At 36.8% G+C, this 13,354-nt stretch overlaps 1 protein-coding gene across 3 annotated transcripts; it reads right to left on the reverse strand.

Annotated features, from left to right (window-relative positions):
* Positions 1 to 3,659: 3,659 nt before the first annotated feature.
* Positions 3,660 to 9,662, reverse strand: LOC113333664 (probable ethylene response sensor 1). 3 transcript variants are annotated; one of them, XM_026580086.1, is made up of 8 exons: positions 9,420 to 9,661; positions 8,145 to 8,257; positions 5,783 to 6,712; positions 5,192 to 5,560; positions 4,813 to 5,079; positions 4,337 to 4,464; positions 4,004 to 4,172; positions 3,660 to 3,914 (listed from the first exon to the last, which is right to left on the reverse strand). In XM_026580086.1, the coding sequence occupies exons 3-7, from the start codon at positions 6,689 to 6,691 to the stop codon at positions 4,022 to 4,024; spliced, it is 1,824 nt and encodes a 607-aa protein (XP_026435871.1). In that variant the 5' UTR covers positions 6,692 to 6,712; positions 8,145 to 8,257; positions 9,420 to 9,661; the 3' UTR covers positions 3,660 to 3,914; positions 4,004 to 4,021. The 3 variants fall into 3 exon arrangements, with proteins under 3 accessions (XP_026435871.1, XP_026435872.1, XP_026435873.1); XM_026580087.1 differs by lacking the exon at positions 9,420 to 9,661 and adding an exon at positions 8,616 to 8,634; XM_026580088.1 differs by lacking the exon at positions 8,145 to 8,257 and having other exon boundaries at positions 9,420 to 9,662.
* Between the last annotated feature and the right edge of the window lie 3,692 nt (positions 9,663 to 13,354).

The following is a 13,354-nucleotide window of genomic DNA, read 5'->3' on the forward strand; positions in this document are numbered from 1 at the left end:
TTAGCTGAACGTTTAGGTTCTCGTGTCAGGAACTCCACCCATTGGAAGTGTTCCACACTTTATAGAATGTCTCAATATAGAGATATTGCCTCCTGCTCTAAACTAAGATGTATCATGTTTGTGGTCATGAGTAGGTTTTACTAATCAGTGAAATCCCTTAGGATGTAAGTTTAATGCCACATTATGACGATGAAGCTGTTTTGCTGTGCAGTCACATGAGTGCTTTACATTGTTGGATTTAGCTTGTTTTCAACTGTGGATGTAATATGTGATGGCGTTAGCTTGTTTTCAACTGTGGATATAATATGTGATGGTGTTAGCTTGTTTCTAAGACTTTTAAGACTCGTATATTCATAGTTCACCCACTTCTAGGTTGTTTCATGCAGGAATATGTTGCAACACAGGAACGTGGTGGTAATGTATTAACTGACTTGTCAGAGTTAGATGAATATCTTGGCGAGACGTACAGAGGTTGTCTAAATTCACTCGACATCCTAAACTATTGGAAGAACCATGAACAACAATATCCAGTACTTTCAAGAATGGCAGGGGATATTTTGTCAATTCCTATTTCAACCGTCGCATCGGAGTCTGCATTTAGCATTGGAGGAAGGGTGATTGATCGATTTCGCAGTTCCTTATTACCTGAAAATGCTGAGGCGTTAATAACAACTCGTGATTGGGAATATGGAATTGGTAAGAAAATCAGTAATATTGTATTTATTGAATGTCTAATTCTTATCTATAACATTGGTTGTTTTTATCCATGTAGGAAAAGAAGATATGGATGAGGACAATGTGATTGTTGAAGAAGATGTATTAGGATTTGAACCTGACGCAGTGGAGGATGGGGCAGTGGAGGATGTGGAGGAAGTAAGTTCTTATGCGTCTAGTTAGTATGCGTACTTCTTCAATATAAAGCGGGGTAATTATGCAAATTCCATGTTTTTGACTTGAATCTTTTTTTTGCTTGGTTTATTTTTTCTTGAAATTACAGATTCATATTGAATAGTTGGAGCAACTCAAAGAGAATGTTTTTTGGACAGACAGTTATTTATCACTTACCAATGTCTCCAATTTGCATAGAAAAGAGATTGGAGATGTTTTTTTTGACAGTTCACACTTTTTTGATTAACCACACAATATATATTTTGTGCAGGAAGTGGTTATTAATATGGTACAGTCTCGGAGGTTTATTTTCATTGTTGGAAACTATGTTTATTTTCATTGTTGGAAACTTGGAAATATCATCATGATTCATGAACTGTAAGTCTGTAAGTTGTAACTAAAGTACTTAAGTACTAAACTACTAATGACTAGTATAGTAGTATCTGTGTTTCTTTAAAGGCAAAATTAGTTTAGTTTTGTAATTTTGAGTTTTTGAATTGATATAAAAATGAATTGGATGAATGTTAGGTACTTAGGTTGTAGGAAAAGAACTTTAGATGGGCTGAATATGGCCGGAAATAGCCCAAAAATCGGTTTCTGGTGAGTTAACTCAACAAAAACCAGTTCACCCGTGAGCACCCGTGAACCCGCGAGCTTTATCCGGGACGGGCGCGGGTAGGATAAATGACCACCCGTGAAGAATTTCAACCCGCGAGCTCAGGCTGGTATTAACCCGTAACCCACGGGTTGGTCACAAGCCAGACCCATCCCGCCCGTTTGCCAGCTCTAAACCTGTTAACCCTGATCTCTCCATAAAGATCTGATATGCCTAGTGCTCTTCCTCTCATCCTAGGGCTTTAAACAAGAGAAGTCAACAAGATAAACAGGCCTTGGTTTTGTAAAGGGCGGATAAGAAAACAAGAAGGGTTGATCAGACAATACAAAATATAAGATTGAAACGAAGATGATCCCATAAATCATGAAGGTCTTTTAATGAGAATGTAGAGATTTGAGCTGCATTGAGAACTACAGGAGGAGATAAATAAAAATACATTCCATGGGTGATAACATAATGATACCCAAGCTTTACATATTTCAGTTTAATTGATTGTTCGAAATCCAGAAGCTTTGTCACGGCGGCTGTTAATGTCAGTAGCAAAAACAACGCCTGTGATATTTTACTTTTTCTATTTTATAAGGTCTGTGAATATCATAATCATAATCAAATTAGTAAATTTTTAATCTTAACGATCAACAAAAAATCACTACTCAAGAATGACAATTTTAAGATCAATACTTTTCCGATCCTAATTTTTCTGTTAACATTTTCCATAATCCACGGTAGGAGGAGGATTAATTGGTGGTAAATTCTTAAAATACCCTTGCTCGAAAAATTAGTTGGTTAAAATCAGTTAATTAAGAGTGACAGATGCAGCTTTCCATTAGTCCTCCATGCCCCCATCCAAAATCGCCCCCATCAAAAGAAAAAAATCTGAGTTCTGCTAGAATTATCCTAGTTTTAGAAAGAACAATTCACGGTGAGCACAATAGAGCAGCAAATATTTCTATGAACTACAAATCCCAAGTCTTGTGAGTTTGTGTAATAAAGCTGCTGATGCTTTAGCAAAAGCTGCCAGGAATCATAATCTTTGTGGGGAATGGTGGTCACATCCACCTGATGTTGTAATTCCTCACTTAACTAATGATGTAAGACTATGCTCTGTTTAATATGATATTCTCTTTGTTCAAAAAAAAAAGCCCCAAAAGCCCCAACTCTACTCGGCTTTAAATGCAACATACGTGACAACATCGGGCTGGAGCCGGAGAGCGGCCAACGAAGGTACTGATGTACGAGGGAGCATCAGATCTCTATGGAATGAATTTGTTAGTTAGGTTAGGTTAAGTTAATGCTGATACTAGTTCCAGTTAGACAGATCAAGCAATGTAAACTTATTTAGAGCAAAAGCCTATGGGTAGTCTTCAAATGGAGACTAACTCTTTCCCATATGAACGTGTGAAGCTATTATGGACAAATACAAAAAAAGACACTACACGGGAGACAGTCTTCCGATTAGTTAAAAAGAATTGGATTTTGGACCAAACGGGGGACTGTCCCCCGTCCACAAAAAAAAAATCTTCATAGACGGGGGACAATCCCCGTCAAACAAAAAAACCTACAAAAAGGCTACATAGACGAGGATGCTACATAGACGGGGATAGTCCCCCGTCAAAAAAAAAACGAAAAAAAAAAAAGTTTTTAACAGGGGACTGTCCCCCGTTTTGTACTAAAAGTTTCTTTTTTCTGACGTGGGATAGTCCCCCGTCTAGCATGAAACTCTCAACTACTCGTTCGACTGAACGAGTGTGTAGAAGAATTTGGGGGAAAAGTGGGTTGAAACCTACCCATAGGGGAGCCTAATTTGCTCAAATCGGTAGTGCACTCTTTCATTTGAAAGGGTGACACTACCCATAGCCGTTGCTCTTAGTTCAGAATGGTAAACTAAGCATATAAGGAAATAAAAAGAAAAGGCTAGTACAGTTCGACTCCAACTAATCTGGACTTTACCAAGTCTTTTAAATTTACTTTTTATCCGCAAAAATAAGATAAAATGCTCTTGAGTGCCTCTGACAGGCGTCTTTTGATGTTGACACAAAAGACTGCCCAGATTTATATCGGTCGAAAAAAGTACAGCGCAGGTTCAAATTCGAAAAGCTTTGATCCTACTACCAAGTACCAACCAAACAGGCTACGCATTATATGTAGACTTGAATGCAGGAAGGCCGGAAATGTGACAGCCACTTTGTCTACTGCTCTTTTCCTCGAAAGTAAAGGAAAAATAACATAACTTGGCAAAGGTAAGTTGCTATAAATTTAATGAATGCCACGTTGAGGAGTCCATTTTACATCAGGACTTTTGAGGTAAAATCTACGCAAGAAACTGGGTGAGGTTCATTTAACCACACAAGTAGGTTACTGCTAGAATTTTTAAGATTTCATTTCCCCATACTGCTAGAATTTTTATTATCTGAAAACAGAGAAGGAAAATAAATAAAGAATGAAACAGGCATAAACCAATATCCAAAAGACAGCAGAGAGGATTCTCCAACAAATTACCTGATCATTTCGCTCTCCTTAAATTGGTCTAGCTCTAGGCAGACTTTGGTTCCCTGACAATTCACTCCTCTCATCATGGACACCAAGTTTGACGATGAACGTAGCTGTGCTACCCTTGTCTATGCCCTCACTTTCGATCCATATGTGACCATCCATCAGATTCACAAACCTAATTTCATTCAAAAGAGGTACGACCATAACATCTCATTAACTACAATCTTTCAAAAGCATGTTATTGGATATATATGCATAAAGTTTGCAGCTTATTCTAATCCACTAATAAGTTATCAGTTCTCACACAAAAATTACTATACTCGTTCTTCTGAATTTCACCTTTTACAGAGAGCCAACCCTAGCCCAGCTCCTTCATTACTTCGATTAGTTCCACTTCGAGAATCAGTAAATTTAGTAAAAATATGTGGGAGATCTTGCAGAGTAATCCCGTTACCAGAATCTTTAACCTGCATAAGGAGATCTGTGTCACAATGGGCATGAAACAAGCAAATGAAAAATCATCCCAGGTTCGCACCGCTAGCATCAGAGACAAGAATTGCTACATAATTTACATGTACTTTAAAGACAAAAAGTTACCATGCTGAGATTGATAATCTACTGCCCAATGTCCAAGGAAGTCACCTTGTCCAGAATATAACAACCAAATTCTAAAGAGAAGTAATTTCCTTGTTTTTGTGCTTGTGGATGATATTTTTATGATAATCTTTTCTATGTTTTTATTTATTAGTTTTGGGTTTCAAGTCAAGAAAGTGGAAAAATACTTTCACCGCATATAAATCCTAAGATTTATTTACCTGCACACGCAAGTAGAAGTGGCCATCAATTGATATTGGGTAGAACTCAGGGACTCGCCAGTCTCTGAGGGATTCTGGTTTAGCTACTGAAGCTACTGCAGTAACGTAACCTTCCTTAGTGAACCTCACTGCATTACCCAGAATATTCAAGAAAGTCTGCATGATTCGCTTCTCATCACCAATAGCAAATACAGGTAAATCTGGGGACAGTATCAATGTCAATGCTATCTTCTTCACAGTTGAGACAGGCTTTACCAAACTTATCACCTACAGTAGAAACAGATAAAAGTTCAAGAAATCGCAAAGATGTTTGCCTTGGGCTCAAGATACTGTAGGAGAAGAATATTTGTTTCGCCGGAAAGCAATTCGGGATAGATACCTCTCTGAATACTCCATGAAGATTGAAAACCTCATTATCTAGTTCAAGGCTTCCATCTTCAAGTCTTGAAAGCTCAAGAACATCATTAATAAGAGTCTCCAAAAGTTGACTACTCTTTAGGACTGTTTCTACCATCGCCCGTTGCTCTGGACTTGATTCGATTTCTAAAAGTAGGGAGGATAAGGCAATAATTGCCTGCATTGGTGTTCGCATTTCATGGTTCATAACAGCTAGGAAATCATTCCGAGCACGGATCGCCATCTCTGCCTCTCGTCGAGCTAAATCTAATGCAACATTCTGCTCCATGAGTAGATCACGCGCCCTCATAGACTCTTCGAGAATCGCAGCATGTGACAGAGCAACAGCGACCTGAACCAAAAAAATGGAAGTGAAAGCACGCGTCATTTAATAGCCCGCAACTGTAGTATTCATATGTCTTAACCAAATTTTATTAGATTTTCAAGACACTTCTCAATGGAACTACATTCATCATTCAACAAATTATGCAACCACAGCTAAATGAACGATGATTTATGCAGAATCATAAACTTCAAAATTATAATCTTCTAAGATGTTTCACATATCCCGAACCTGATCGGCAACAACTTCTACGAGTTCCAATTCATTGGTGTGCCACTTTCTTGCGCTATCAGTTGGGAGCATCAAAACCATCACGGCATACGCATAGCTTTTGGCAGAGTGCTCAGGCCAATCATCAATTTGGAAACTTGAGAGATGCAAAAGTGGAACTCGCACAGCAACAACCTCTGGGGGGGCAAATCTTCCGTTGGTAGTTCTTATCCTTGCCAATGGAGAGTTGTGAGGAATCCGTATCGCTTCATTGCTGTTAAAGATTTGAGTGACTATTGGAAGATTAATTTGAACTGTGGATCCAACGGGTATTTGGTGGCGTAAGGTATGAGAAAGTTGCAGAGTTGACCCACTGCGTGATGGCATCCACAGTGCACATTCTTCCAAGTCTAGTGTCCTACCAAGCTCAACAAGGGTGGTCTTCAATATATTATGCCTATCCAGGGTGCTCCTAATTTCATGAGTCAGCATTCTTACATGTCTTCCGGTTTCTTCTTGCGTACGTATAAGGCCCATCTCCCTATCAAGTTCTTCAGCCTTATTCTTCAAAAATAACTCCCTTGTCTTAACACTTAGTAAATCAGGAATAATGTGAACAAGCATCAGTGCTGTAACACATGAGACACCAGCACAGGCCACTTTTGCAACCGTCATCACGATTGCCAGGGTTTTGGAGTGCGTATTGTAAGTCCACAAGTTTATCAGGTGTGTTGCTCCGCATAGAACAATGAAAGCTCCAAATTGCATTAGAACCCATCTATAAGGAAAGAATGAGGATCTATGGATAAAGTATATGAGTTCCATTGGGATGGAGAAGTATGCAAGCGCAATAAAGAAATCTGACAAATACTGATATTTCATCAGTAGTTCATCAGCCCATTGTGTTTCAACACAGTCACAAGACTCCATATTGCCCCTATCCCGCTATCCCTGAGTACACGAAACAATAGAATATTTAGAATAAAAGCCTGGACCACATAAGATCTAGATCCACACTGTAATTTCCGACAAAGAGTTCACTAATGTTAGCTTACTTAACTCAGTGACCTCCATATTCTCTAAACCATTAAAAAAGCAACAGAAAAACTATAGAACCGACCACAACGTTGTACGCAAAACATGTGTTGAAGGCCTTTATGTTGAAAAGTTGGTAGTCAAAACAATCAAATATGGCTAAGGATACTATCCAAAATGTAGATCAAGAACTTTTGTAATGCCGGATTCAGATTATATTGATGACTGGAATGTCAGTAGCAGCATATGAAAGGGAATAATTTGCCATGACCAAAAAATCCTCAACAACCCCAGGGCAGTTAGGGTCCTCATGGGGTTGATCTAAGAGCAACTTTTGATGTGGATGATCTCCTCTTTCCCCATCACGCATAGCTTCCTTCCATTGGAGCATTGCCCCTCTTTTCCAATTACATGACTGGGTAACTGTTTACTAATAGCTTATTACCATAGAACTGGCAGCACACATCAATATCTTTAAAGTTTCAAGGTAAATACTAAATGCACTAACAAGTAAAACCAGGAAATCGGAATTCTAAATTCTATTGCACGGATCTCTGTGAAGAAGACGGATAGACCCGTGTTCAAATGGAACGCTAGAAACTAGACAATTAAACATGCCTAATTAACCATTTCACAACTAATACTCCAATAATAACCAACAAAGACCTTCAACTAATCACAGCAAAAATTATAGAGTGCATATTATAAAAACTACAAGATCACAATACAAATTTATAATACAATCTAGAAAAACAGGAGCCTTACCTATTACACTCCTATAAAATCTTAGCATTCAATGATTTAGCAGAACTGACGAATGCTTACACTGACATTTTCTTCCTCGATTTCCCTAAGAATTGTTTATGAGAACGCCAAAAGAAAAGACTAGAATTCTGGATGTTGTATGTTCTAAAGTTCTACAATGCTGTGTTTATTTATATCTGTAAACTCACAGATACGGAAAATCTGTTCATATCTTGGGGTCTTCTTGGTTACTGAACCTAGACAAACACTAGTCATTTTATTCTGGCGAGCCGGTCAGGATGCAAGAGGAGTGTACCTTGGAGATTCCGCCTCAGAATTTAGTAAAGATTTTGTTTTTCAACTATAATCTAAATCCTTTATTGTCACTACATCCTTGATTCCTTTCTATAAGAATATCACTCATAATAAGTAATGTGCAGTCCCTCTGAACTGACTGCACAAAATAACGTATCAAGGTATTCAAGAATCTACCTGTTGAGATGTTTAGTTGCTACATGGGATAAGAGCACGTTAGAACTATATCAAACATTCATTTAAGACATGTTCAAAACAAATTAGATAAGAACAATAATAGCTATCTTACTATGTACTGGGTACAGATGATAACTTCAGTTTATTTGCACCAATGTAGTCTTCTGAAGGTGAGTGTTTACTGGTTACCTCTCCTTGTTCAATGAAATATTTAACTGCCTTTCCCTACATATAATACGAAAGTAATGATCTATCAAAGCATGATAAAGTTGGTTTTATTATTAATAAGTTTTCATACGTGACAAAGATACTGCATTAGATCTGATAACGATTCAGGCAACAAACAAGCACTCATAAAACAACTTACTAATCTGCACCAAACTATTTGTTTTATTTTGCGTTTCTTGTTATTATTATTATTATTTTGAAGTAAAAGAATAATTTGGTTTCATGGCAATTGTCAAGAAGATGAATTAAACTTCTGTTTCGTTTTGTAAACCATGTTTGCTTAACCTCCGGTCACATCCAAAATGGTAAAGAAACAAAGAAACTGCATACTAAGACTAAAGAGCTAACAAAATACCCAATTCTTGATACACAACCAAACCACCTACTGGTGGTAGGACCAACAATTCTATTATCAAGAACAGACTTCTTGGGAACAGACTTAATATTTCAGATAAATGAAGATCACTTTTAGTTGGAGAAAGATAGCAATTTCAATGAGTCTCCTTTCACTTTCAGTCAAGTACATGTATGTAGCTGTTTCCCAGGACTAACAAGCAATGCCAGTAAACAAAATGATACAATCAAGTTTCCATTTAGCACATCTACTTTTTTCACCGTGTCCATAAAGCACCTTTAACCACTTCCCGATCATGTTTGTTTCAGTATGTACATAAACAGCATTTTTCATTACACTTTTCTTATCTTTCCATCTACCCACAATAAAGACCACCTAACTATTCACTTTCCAAAAGATTGTCTCTTTTTCCCATAGATAAAGATCAAAGTAACATCATGTGATCCCTAAATTCAACATAAGAAACATGCTCTCCGCTCCTGTAGTTACCTTAGTACATTTTAGACAACCTAAAATTAGCAAATCAATATAGCAATCAAAAAGTAATAGAAGCTAAAAGCCTAAAACTTATCAGTAGTAAGTAATATTGACTTAAAGTGATTTGAGTTTCAGTCTCTAACCCTAGCTAGTTTGCATTTGATCTGAATAAAATATTCCCACCTAATTTTCCAACAAAAAACAGTATGTACCATAATTAATCAAGACTATCTAGCACCAAAATGATGAATCGAGTAGCTATTAAATACACATAAAAGCTTCAAACCAGACAAGAATTATTCAAATAAATTAAAAAAAAAGGATTACCGAGAGCTAGAGAAGTGGAAACAGAGTAGTGGTAGTTGAGATTTGTGAAAGAAAGTTGTTTACGTTAATGGTGATGAAGAAGATGATGCTTTTCAGTGTATCCGATCGGAAATGAGGAATAAGATCATCTCCTTCATCCATGATGGTGTGGTGAAATCTTCTTCTTCACTCACTCTTTTTCTCTTTCTCAAGAGAGTGATTCTGTCTCTCTCTCTCTCCAGAATAATAAATAAGTAGTAATAATAAAGGGTTTCCATAACGTACTAAACCCGTTGTTCGTATAAATAAAGAAGAAGAAAAGAAAGAAAGGACGGAAATAGGGGGAGGAAAATCAACATTATATCTTTCTTTTTCACGGGACGGACACGAAAAGACATCTATCGTAATTTTTAGAACGGCACGTGCTTTCAACTGCTTTGGATCCAACGACAGAGCATCCTTTTTACCCACGTGATACACCCATGCTTAAACCCTTCTGGTGTTGTCTCTGCATACTAGTGGTGCACAGTGACACCACTGACCACACCATGATTTTTTTCATTAAGACCAACCCACATTTCCAAAAAGGATTATTTTTGGTTTTGGGTTAGAGTTAGAGGGTGGGGGCGTTGCTGCTATTTCATTGACCGGGATCGGCTATAGGTCGAGAACAAGTTGCTGCTAAGTGCTATTGATTTTTTGGGTTCAAATGATGAGGATGAAATTCAGATACAAAGAATATTTATGGCACAACATGGTACATTAATATTGATTGTCCTCAAATCACAGTGATTAAGAATAGTGGGAATTACATAAATGCCCATCCTTCTCATGGACTTCAAAAATACTCTTGTCCGCTATATTAATACCCTTAATCTAAAAACAAGGAAATTTAATTAGCAGATACTTCCTTTAATACTCCTAATTCATTCGATACTTTTTCTTCTTCATTACTAAAAACCGAAAATCAACTTATTTATTGTCATCTCCGCCAGTACATCTTCACAGTCGCCTCCGCCACCACCTCCACCATCATCACCACCTCTGCGACTACTATCAACTCCGCGCGCCGCCAACAAAGTGATGCCCTAGAAAATAACGATGTCAGATTTTAGCATTAGGTTTTGCTTCTTCTTCTTTTAATGAGATCCATCAACATCATTTGCAGAAGATTTATGCTGAATTGATGTAGAAAATGCGATGAAAATCATCCACAACAACTGAAAACAAGATACATCAACAAAAAGTGATACTAAAAGATACGTATAATTTAAGTTCAGTTGAGTTGATTTTTAATTGATCAAAATCGTGATTTTTTAAATTCAATTGAGTTATGTTTGTATGTTAAAAAAAAAATTAGAATTTCTGTGTCTGAATCAGATTAAGCTGTGTTCTGTCTTTGTTTTTGGAATTGTTGATTTAAGAAGTTGTGTATCAGTTCTTGTGACTGTTTTATGTTGGTGGTGATGGAGTTTGAGATCAATTTTCCAATTAGTTAATCTAGAGAAATTAGGATAATCCAGGGTCATACACTGTTGTTATTGTAGATATAGTGTTAGTGGATGTTGTGGTGGTCGTAGGTGTTGTTTCATCTGGAAGTAATTGTTGTGATTTGTTATTCTTGTTACGGTGGTGGTTGATGTGCTTTTAGCAGTGCTGGTGGTAATGGATCTCGTGGTGGTGGCACTGGTGGTGATTTTTGTGTTTGCAATAACGGTGTTGGTAGTGGATTTTGGTGCAGTGGAGGTGATGATGGTGGTCAACAACCAACGTTTGTGTATCAACAATGGAAAAATGGAATCAACAACCAATATGTGTGTATCAACAATAGAAATTGATCTTAGTGTAAGGAGTCAACAACAAATATTTGTGTATCAACAATAGAAATTGACCTTAGTTTAGGGAGTCAACAACCAATGTTTGTGTATCAACAATGGAAAAATGGAATCAAGAACCAATATTTGTGTATCAACAATAGAAATTGATCTTAGTGTAAGGAGTCAACAACAAATATTTGTGTATCAACAATAGAAATTGACCTTAGTTTAGGGAGTCAACAACCAATGTTTGTGTATCAACAATAGAAAAATGGAATCAACAACCAAATTTGACAAATGTTTTTGAACTTTTGATTTTTTGGATCAACTTTAGTTGTTGACACCTAATATTGATGGAGGCGGCGGCGGTAGCGGCATCGGTGGTGGTGGAAACAACAACAATAGTGGTGGTGTGTGGCGGTGGTGGAATATTATTGGTGGTTGTATTTAGTAAGTGGTGGTGGTAGCGGAGTGGTGGTGGTGCTGGAGTGGTGGTGGCGGCGGTGCTGTTGGTGGTGGTGAAATGGTGCTGCTGGTGGATGTGAAATAATAGAAAAATCTATTTTTTAATGGATAAGATTTTTAAATGGAAAATAATATTGTAAGTGAGGGTATTAAGGTAATCTATTTTTTAATGGATAAGGTATTTAAATGATAGGGGTATTTATATTGTTGTATAAGGGTATATTTATTGGGTGTCAAAACTAAGGGTATTTAATAAATTTACCCTTAAGAATATTTGTCAATGTCCCTGATGGCAATTTAATCCAAACATATCACTTTGATCTATAATTGGAGTGCAACTTTGTGCACTCCTCAAAACCGGGGTGCACATTCTGACCCCAATTATTCGTCTCTTTTCCAATTATCTGGTTCTCTAAAACTGTCTTTTATTTTATTTTTTGTTTAAAGTATCGTTGGAAATATAGAAAAATAAAAGGTACGCTCTTTTTCAGGATCTATTAACTATTCGTTCTCCTTCTTTTCTCTATCTTCCTTACGAACAAAAAAAAAATGAAGAGTCGACTCAAGCAGGGATGAGAACTTAAACTCAAACAAAGCAGAACTTAACATAACAGTTTTCCACTTTTATTAGAAACCCTAACAGCAACAACATGTTGGAAGATCAAAATAAATATTATGATTCCGTTGGTGATCTAGCTCGTGAACAATGGAGGTAAAAAAAATTATGTTTATTTTCCTTCCTCTTATTTTTGCTAGTATTGTCGTGAGTTTGGCTTTATTTACTTTGATTCATATAACTTATGAAATGGTTTACTAATCCAGGGTCATTCGTGAAATAATTACACTTGTGAAGATGAATGGAATACTGATGGTAATTGTATCGAAGAATCAGAATATGGTAATTGTATCAAAGAATCAAAAGATTGTTTGGGTTTTGAAAGTGATTGTGAAATGATAAATGGGTACTGCGAAAAGGGTGAAAATCATATGACCGGAGAAACAAAAAGTACTGAGGCTATGTATGAAAATCCAAAGATTGGAATGATATTTAACACAATAGATGAAGCTTATGGATATTATAATAGATATACAAGAAAGATTGGTTTTAGTGTGAGGAAACAAAGATCAAGCAGAAACAGATCTGATTGAAGCAAAATTCATCGAGTACTTCTAGTTTGTAGTTGTGAAGGTGTATACCGGAAAGTAAGAACGCCTAAGAAGAAGAAAAGGCCTGAGAGAATATTTGAATGTAAAGCAATGTTTGAGTTTAAACTTTGTGATGATGGAAAGTATGAAGTAATCGATTTTTATGCAGATCATACACACAGTCTAGTACCATTGTAGGGTTCTCATTATTTGAAGTCCAAAGAAAAATTGAAGTTCCACATCAGGGAATTATCACTAAAATGTGTGATTCTGGCATAAAACCAGCAGAGATTTACTCATATTTGCGTGAAGAATCTGGCTGCGCTAAAAATATCAACTTCACCAAAAAGGATTCTAACAACTTTATACAGAGGAAAAGGGTTGAATTCTTCAAGAAGGGTGATGTACGATGTCTCCAAGACTATTTCAAGCAAAAAAAACAGGAAAACAAGCATTTTTTTCTCTTCTTTTCGAACAAACGAAAAAGGAGAACTATGTGGTGTATTCTTTTGTGATGCAAATTCGAGA

The sequence above is a fragment of the Papaver somniferum genome, unplaced genomic scaffold (genome assembly GCF_003573695.1).
Source record: "Papaver somniferum cultivar HN1 unplaced genomic scaffold, ASM357369v1 unplaced-scaffold_133, whole genome shotgun sequence".
In the NCBI taxonomy this organism is placed as follows: Eukaryota; Viridiplantae; Streptophyta; class Magnoliopsida; order Ranunculales; family Papaveraceae; genus Papaver; species Papaver somniferum.

Coding starts and splice junctions, on each gene's coding strand:
- LOC113333664 (XM_026580088.1), bottom strand. CDS start 6,691: ATGGAGTCTTGTGACTGTGTTGAAACACAATGGGCTGATGAACTACTG. Junction 5,561..5,782: donor TAGAAGTTGTTGCCGATCAG/GTTCGGGATATG, acceptor TTTTTGGTTCAG/GTCGCTGTTGCTCTGTCACA. Junction 4,173..4,336: donor GGGTTGGCTCTCTGTAAAAG/GTGAAATTCAGA, acceptor GAATGAAATTAG/GTTTGTGAATCTGATGGATG.